The 8723-nt window shown below is 37.0% G+C and overlaps 1 protein-coding gene across 2 annotated transcripts in view; it reads right to left on the reverse strand.

The window, feature by feature from the left end:
- LOC590178 (prestalk protein) overlaps positions 1-8723 on the reverse strand; it is a 32529-nt gene that overhangs the window by 19320 nt on the left and 4486 nt on the right. For both annotated transcript variants that reach the window (XM_030981659.1, XM_030981655.1), the window contains exons 3-12: positions 7941-8024; positions 7449-7589; positions 6319-6468; positions 5425-5580; positions 4707-4862; positions 4106-4201; positions 3309-3455; positions 2200-2355; positions 924-1076; positions 153-419 (exon numbers count right to left, since the gene is read on the reverse strand). In XM_030981659.1, coding sequence (XP_030837519.1) covers positions 153-419; positions 924-1076; positions 2200-2355; positions 3309-3455; positions 4106-4201; positions 4707-4862; positions 5425-5580; positions 6319-6468; positions 7449-7589; positions 7941-8024 — 1506 coding nt within the window. The remainder of the gene's footprint in view (positions 1-152; positions 420-923; positions 1077-2199; positions 2356-3308; positions 3456-4105; positions 4202-4706; positions 4863-5424; positions 5581-6318; positions 6469-7448; positions 7590-7940; positions 8025-8723) is intronic.

Raw genomic sequence — 8723 nt, forward strand, 5'->3', positions numbered from 1 at the left:
CATTAAACTTCATTTATCTTCCTCTCACCGCCTGCAATGTTTAGTTCATCTTCGTGATAGGCTATATAGCCCTCTGAAGATTTACTTTAGAAGAAGAAAAAGAAGAAGAAAGTCGCCTCACGTTTTGAGCGGGGCGTTTCCTCTGAACCTACCAGTTGCGTTACGTGACGTTGTCACATCGACACAGGCGTGCCCGCAGCCGTTGGAGCAGCACTTCTGTGTCTCTGAACAGTCGTCATCCTCCATGCAGCTCTCATCACAGGTTCCGACCACACCCTCAGGCAGTAGACCTACCGGGCAAGTGCCGGCGTGAAGGCCTACTGGTGTCTCGCAGGAGCAGATCTCGCAACCACTTTCGTCCCTCTTGAAACCATGTTCGCAGAATACATGTAGCTGGCAAATGGCGTCAGGGCACTCATCTATCAATACCGATGGAAGAATATTATATCTTGTTTAACACTGTTATTAATCATTTTCGAAAAGCATATTGGTTATTTGAACAGTAATTAAAAAAACTGCAAGTTTAGTCATAAGGTCGGAAATATGATGGTATACTGTCAGTATTAAAAAAAACAAGCAAAACAAACAAACGACTATTCATATTTAAAATATTTATCTGAAAAAAATACATATTTAAAAAATTCTTTATAAAAAATTACTTCCCCTAAACGCTTTCCAGGCTATAGGCATCACGTTGACAATTAATGAACTCAATGATTATCATTGTATTGCTATTAACCACAGTTTAATAAAATATGTTGTTTTCAATTACTCCAATTTTTTTATTTTTTTTAATTGACCTTTTTTATATTATTTCCTTGATTGTGTTTAATTGCATGTTAATCATTCATTGTGTAATATTTTAGAAACCTAAAATGCGTATCGTCTTAACTTTTGAAGTCTGTGAAAACAAAACTACTAACCGGACACGTCAGTAGCAGTGATACAAGTGTGGCCGCAACCATTGGAACAGCACTTCTGATGCGGTCCACATTGCCCGTCATGAGAACACATTTCTGAGCAGATCCCTGATGCACCATTCGGCAAGTCGCCAACTGGGCAAGATCCCGTGTGAACTATTTATAAAAATGACGTCAGCATTGACAGCATGATTAGAAGGGGTAGTAATAATATGTTCCGCGCATAGAAACAAAGTATTAGGAGCATTATAAATGTGAGCTATTATTATTATTATTATTACTTTTGCTTTCCCATGGTACACAAAACTTCGGACGTACATGAACGTTAGATTAACGTCATCAGGAAGTTTGGCAAACATTATTGCTGATTTGTCATGTCATGACTTACTTTCAATTTGTTGACTTTTACTTCATTCTTTCAATGGAGTATTGTGTAAGATTGGTAACAATAATTATTTCATGACAGAAAATGAAAATGTTTCCAAAGTGATACATAACAACAACTTAAAGCGTGCGTTAATCTTAAAGCTTATCTGCCATAGTTTACAGGAGGGATCAGAGAGCCCTGCAAGGTCACTGGACAGATGGTTATCTCATCAACTCAGCTCTCAGGTCACCGATTAGGCATTGTTTGTTATATAGAGGGCGCAAGTAGCTACAAGTAGTGCAGTGGGCCTTTAATGTTTGACATTTTAAAAACGAATTTATTTAAAATTTTGCCCATTCTGAAGACATTATTCTTCGTTGTTACCTAATTACACAATATATGACTCAAGTTTAAAGCTTATCTGCCGTAGTTTACAGGAGGGATTAGACCGCTCTGCAAGGTCACGGGACAGGTGGTTATCTCATCAACTCAGCTCTCAGTTAACATAAGAAAAAGAGGATCATGGGGGACCAATGGTCACCGATTAGGCATTGTTTGTTATATAGAGGGCGCAAGTAGCTACCAGTAGTGCAGTGGGCCTTTAATATGCTACGGTCACAAAGGTTCGTACGAACGATCATTTCGTACGAATCTCCCTGTTTTTCCATTGTCTTCCCGAATTTCCATTGTCTGAAAATCGTTTGAACGGCGTTTGTACGGCGTTCGTAGCAGTTCGTAATGGCATTTGTGACCGAGGCTTTAAGTTAAGAAACGGGAAGAAATAGTTGGTTGGATACATAATTAAGCTCATGCTGAACATTATCTTACCAATATCTTTAAGAGTGTTGGGTAATGAGACAAATAGAAACATTTAACGAATAGATAACTAAAATGACTATGGCGGGAACACACCTGGGTAGGTCACTGGTGCAAGACAGAGGTGACCGCATCCATTCGAGCAGCACTTGTATGTTTCACTACAATCAGTGTCACTAGAGCATAAATCAGAGCAGATTCCAACCGTATCCGACGAAAGAGTGGACGGACAGGAACCTGCTTTGCTGGCATCTATGCCAAAAATAAACCAAGGAAATGAATATGCTATTTTTCTCGTAACTATGAAACTGTCAAATATGAAGCAGCAAATCATGTGAATGCATAAAGGCAGAGTAGGTTCTACACGCAACGAAGTCCTAGACAAACTATGGAACTCACTTTAATTCAGTTCAAAACAAACTGAGTAAGTGACTGCAACAGTTTCCTAATATAAAGTGATTTTATTACCTTTGATATCTCGGGCATTTATTTTGGAATATTCACCTGTACAAATTGTAATGTTGGCATTTTTTTAAATAGAATTTCTTCCCTTTTTTCACTCACTGTACCAGTTCATCCCTATATATAGTCCCCAATTCTCCCAGTTCAAGACTTATTTTTAAATGATTAATTACTTAAAAGGAAAAAAGTAGGGATGGGGTCTTATATGGAGTGTAGCCTAGTATTGGTATTACATTTATATACAGAAATGAGAGGTTACAATAATCTACAAAATTGTAGAGTAAAAAGCTTGGCATCATGATTGATGTCCTACTTCACCCGTTGTCCCCTATTGTATGTAAAACATAGTTAGCAATTAACTAATTAATTACATTATCTTTGCTACATTTAGTTAGTGGATTTTCTTAGAAGCATGCCTCTATTACTGGTTAAATAATGCCTACTTTTCCGAAAAGGGTTTGCATCCGAGTTTGAATTAGTTACCAATTCACTAATATGTACATCCATTAATTTATTGTCAATACAATATACATACATATTATTTGATAACTGGAGCTTACAAATGGTAACATGCTAATCTAGGTTAGCCCAGAGTAAATCTTTCATTATTTCACACTGAATGCAATTAAAACAAAACTGTTACTAAGTCCTTATGCAAACTGATGTTCATACATGTACCTTTCAAGGAACGTATATACATATACACTATGTACAAAAGAGGTTCCTATGTCCAGATAGCTTACCAGGTATCACAGCATCTTGGCATGAGTGTCCGCATCCATTAGAGCAACATTTCTGATTGGCCGAACAGGAACCATCGTGGTCACATGTTGTCATACAAATACCCATCATGCCTTCTGCTACGACCGGACATTCCCCTTCGTGGATTACTTTAAGGAAGATCATTAAAACGCCAAAATAAGTTGAAAAATACTATATAACTTGCCGTGATAAAGTGGTTCATTCACCTGGCTCTCAATCTAAGAGTCGAGGGGTCGAACCTAAGCCCAAAGCTAGCGTCATTTGGCGAGGCATTAATCCACATTTGCCGCTCGTCACCTATGGGTACATGATTACCTTACAGGAAGATGTGCCTACTACATTCTAACTGAACGGTGCAAATGTACACTGTAGTTATTACCCTTCTTCCAAGATTTGAAACCGTGTATTATGCTACCAGAATTAAAGTGCAATGATTTTTTTGAGGGGAGATGGAAGAAAGAAAAAAAATCTTCTTATTTTCCACTATCAATTATCATTATCATCGTTGCAATCGTCGTCATTCTCTTACTCTTCATCATCGTCGTCGTCGTCTTTATCAACATCATGACCACTATCATCACCATTAACATTAACATTAATGTATTGAATAGTACTATCAATATCACCATAGTCACCATCATCATCAACACCACCGTTGTTATTACCATTATCACCACTACCATAATCATCACTATCAACATCATCATCATCATTATCTCGACCACCGCCATTATCATCAACACCATCAACAGCGTTACAGAGTACATAATTCCCTCACCTGTTTGGTTAGCGCATTCACATAAATTGCACCCATCAGAATCCTGTTTGAATCCATAAGGACACCACATCATGCACATCACTTGTGGACATGGCGCTAAGGGCAAAATAAACAAAGATCAAGTCGTTTTCATTGACGTGACGACTGCAATGACGTTTGAATTGAATTATTAGGATTATATTTCTACAATAAAGCGGTGACGGAAGAAACACTGGTGGCAAAATAAACGCAAGGTAATGAGTACGTATAAAACATCGGCTTGTCTGGTTATGTATTGTTTGCTGTTAATCCCAGCATGAACCCTTTCGAATTGAATTAAACATTTGTATACTACTAATGATTACTACCCCATGAATGATATTCCGGCGCTACACACGTTGCGTTATTTGCCTGACGCAGAACTAGACGCAGAACTGCGTCAACAAGTGACTCAGCTTATGATGACCATGGGAGAATAATATTATACAAAAAGTGAATGTAAAATGTGCACATCTTCTTTTAAACATCTACAATAATGTCCTCCACGAGCTGGATTAGCTCAGGTAATGACGCAATCGAAATAACGCACCAGTACAACAAGGGTTAATTAGATATCACTAACTTGATTCAGTTCTCATGCAGAGATGACCGCAGCCATTGGTGCAGCATTTTTGGTTTTCATCGCAGTCGCCATCATTGTCGCAGGCCTCGACGCAAAGGCCCACAATGTTCTGATCGTCCGGTGACCCTGACGCCGGACACGAACCCTCATGGATAACTGGTGACGAAAGTCATTTTTTTTTAATATAAATATTATACACCGTACATTTACATAAATTCAAAGAAATATTTTTCATATTCTGTAGTATAACAATGCTTATTTGGTCTGATTTAACCAAGTATCAGAATACCTGTTGCTCTTTCTGTGGATCCCGCAATAATTATTACCCCATCGTTGCCAACTCCTCGTTTAAAATATTCCTGGGTCGAGTGGGACAAAAGTGGGTAAAATTACCTCGTATTTAAGCACCAGGCAACGATCGAACCTAGGACCTCTCATATAAGAGTCGAATGTGTTCAAACTCTGTACCACAGTACTCCCAATGTATGTTTTTAAATAAATAGATAGCATTTAAAGAAATGATACAAATAGCGGTATATTTTGAAAAGTTTGAATCACGAGTTATCAGCCGGAACGGGTTCCTTAAACTACTTGATGTAGTAATAATGTTATTGAGTATACGCGTACAGAAAATATATTCGCTTAATATTTTCAATTTCAGTTCCAGATTAAATAACAAAAATAATCTATCACTTCATATATACTACTCATTGACTACCTTGGAGTGAATCCGCCGCCATGCAAACATGGCCGCACCCATTGGAACAGCACTTGTGATGAGTGGGACAATCGAGGTCGGTTTCACAGAAGTCTGCGCACACACCCATCGTTCCATTTGCCAGGAGTCCGACAGGGCAGGTTCCAGGGCGGTATGCTATAATGACAAATTAAAAAATGAAAAAAAGAACGAAAGTGGAACATTATTCCTTCAATCTTTGCTCGTTTCTTAAGATGGTCTTACGCTTGAATTACTGCCCCCTATCTGCGAGAAATATTTTTATTAGCACATTAAAGCAAAAAAAATCGCAAGATAGAAAGTGAAAATTGCTTGCAAAATGCCTGCAGATAACCTCGAATGTCAGAAAAATGAATATGTGTTTCTTTTATACAATCACGCGAATACCCGCAGATGGATGGTTTTATAATTCATTTGACTATACGATCTTTGATTTTGAATTCAGTCTGTGGCTAGTAAAATGTTCTTTGTTAATTTTTAATTTTGCAGCAAAAATAAATCCAATGTAGAGCAAAAGCTAGCATCGTCAAGCATAGACAATATTCTTTTTCACTATGGGGGGGGGGGTTGGGTTCAGGGGAGTCCTCTTGAGGATCATCAGGAAAAACAGTTGTGTCTTTTTTTAGAGGGAGCGTGACGACAAGGTGACAAAGAAAGTAGCGTTTTAAAGTATTGAAACCTGCCATAATAATGCTATAATTAGAGACTCATTACGCTGCCAATATTAAACGATCATTATTATATCATGGGGTGGGCTTTTTTCTAAGTTCTCGCAGGGGCAACATAAATATGTTCAGGAGGCACGTGCCCCAAGTTCCTAATTTGTAAACGCCGCTTGCAAAAATTGCAGTTTAATTTATAAAAAAATCAACTTACACGGAGAACTATTTGTGGGATCCACACAGACTTGACCGCAACCGTTGTGGCAGCACTTTTTCGACCCAGAACATTGTGTGTCGTGCTGACACTCCGCGACACAGGTGCCGAAACCACCATCTTGAAGAGCTGGGCATTGTCCTTGTTTTTCTAAGAGTTTAAGATAATTGATTGACGTGGATATTTCATTAGGTTGTACGAACACGATCCAAACTACTTTCGAAAAATCGCTCTAAAGGCAATATCATTGGCTTGTATGTTACCTTTTGAATTGTGCGAATAATTACTATGACATAAAAATCAGAACATGGTTTTTATGGGACAAACAACAGGGTATTGAAATTGCCCTTGAATCAATCTTACGGAAAAAAAGTTGTTGCGCTCGTGTTTACGACACATGTCATGGCGAAAAATGTCCCGAGGTGATATTATGAATCATACATACATGTAATTCTTAACTTCAATCATGTCAACCCTAACCAAAACACTATACCTTACCCTTAGGCCTACCCTTAACATAACCATAACCTTACCCTAACCCTAGCCCCAACCCTAGTCCTTACCCTAACTCTTATCCAAACTCTATTTTAACCCTAAATATTACCTTACCCCTGAACCTAACTGACTAACCCTTTACTTAACCCCGCTGGAGCATGTCGGTGCATCGTTTCATTAATGTCATTTGATTTAAAGGATATTCATAAGTTGTGTAAATTGGCAAAATCAAGCTTTGAATCGACAGAGGGAATTGACATAGGGAAATTATGCTCTAGTTCCTAGTCATTATGACAGTGACCTATAAATAACCAATTAAATATGAGCCGTTCGTGGATAAGAGTAATGCTGTGTTGAGTCTATTGTCGGTTCAGTGAGTGTTACAAGGATGTCTCTGATATAATAAATTGAGTTTCTACTTTATCCCTTCTACCACCTTGCCTCCTTCTTCTAATACTTGTTTAATATATGCTTATTTGCGATGATTACTCGTGCCACCAAATTTCCGTGTGTATGTGTGTAATTGTTTTTTATTTCAGACTTGTATCAATCGGATATGATTATTCGTTATTCCTTTGTTTTATACGCTCTTGGAGATATAAAGGGTACATCGACCCGTTATTATGACGTCATACCTGGAAAGACAGCATCTTTACAATCGTGACCACATCCATTTGAACAGCACTTCTGATTGGTCGAACAGTTACCGTCATGTGCACATGTTTCTGCGCAGATGCCGATCATGTCAGATACTGGACATTCGCCTTCGTGGATCTCTGGAATAATTACGATAAAATATATTCAGGATTAACAAAAATAGAAAAATCGGAACAACTGCGGTACTTTCCACTTTGAATCTCTTTTTATATGTACTTATTCAATACTGTTAACTTTTGATAATCCATTCACTTCTAAAAAATGTTTCGTTTGTAGTGTAAAATGTGTTTCTTTTCAACTTTGTTACTTCTTGTTTCTACTTGTATCAAGCTGCTCAACATGTATATATATCTATCTATATATATATATATATATCTTTAAGTCGTTTTGTTTTTATGTTGATCATTTGAAAACTGAAAGGTTTTTATGCATATTAGGTAAAATAGATAAATGAAATTAATTATATGTACCAGTTTGCTGGCTGCAATTGCAGGTAGGGCGTCCATTCGTGTCCAAAACGAAGCCATGGGGGCAATACATCTGACACAGTACATCTGAGGGGAAAAAAAGGGATGATATTAATGATGATCATGATCATAATGATGAATATGATGGTGACGAAGACGACGAGATGATGATGATGATGATGATGGTGACAATGATGATGATGATGACGATAAGGATGAAGATAATTGATATTTTAATAAAAATCTGATGACAAATTCCAAAATGTCTTAAGATGTTGGTAAATTAAAGTTAAGCTTTCAAAGAAACTGCGTCCCAGAATGAGAAGCGACAATTATTGTTATCAATTTAATTTAATTCAATTCAATTCAATTAATTGTATTTCCATAACTCAATCAAATCATGAAACTGCTTACATGAAATCAATACCAATGAAATTTACAATAAAACAAATAAAATAACAAATACAATAAACTTATATGTAATTAGAATAATATAGAATGTCGATAAGAGATCAAATTAAAGGATACAAGATATTATAATCATAATATTACCATAAATTAAGTTAAGTGCAAGTAGAATTTTTAAACAATTGAGAAATCCACTAAAAATCAGAGCTTTGATTCGTGTGGATAACTCCCCCCCCCCTAAAAGGTAAGAAAGGGGAAAATAAACACATTCAGTTAGCTCTGGTGAAGAGGCAATTTCCCATAAAAAGAACATTGCAATTATAAATAAAGTAATTTTTTGTTTACAATGAATCAAATTATGAAGTGATTAGAACGAAA

Source organism: Strongylocentrotus purpuratus, unplaced genomic scaffold, assembly GCF_000002235.5.
Source record: "Strongylocentrotus purpuratus isolate Spur 01 unplaced genomic scaffold, Spur_5.0 spur5_contig_822, whole genome shotgun sequence".
NCBI classification, from domain to species: domain Eukaryota; kingdom Metazoa; phylum Echinodermata; class Echinoidea; order Camarodonta; family Strongylocentrotidae; genus Strongylocentrotus; species Strongylocentrotus purpuratus.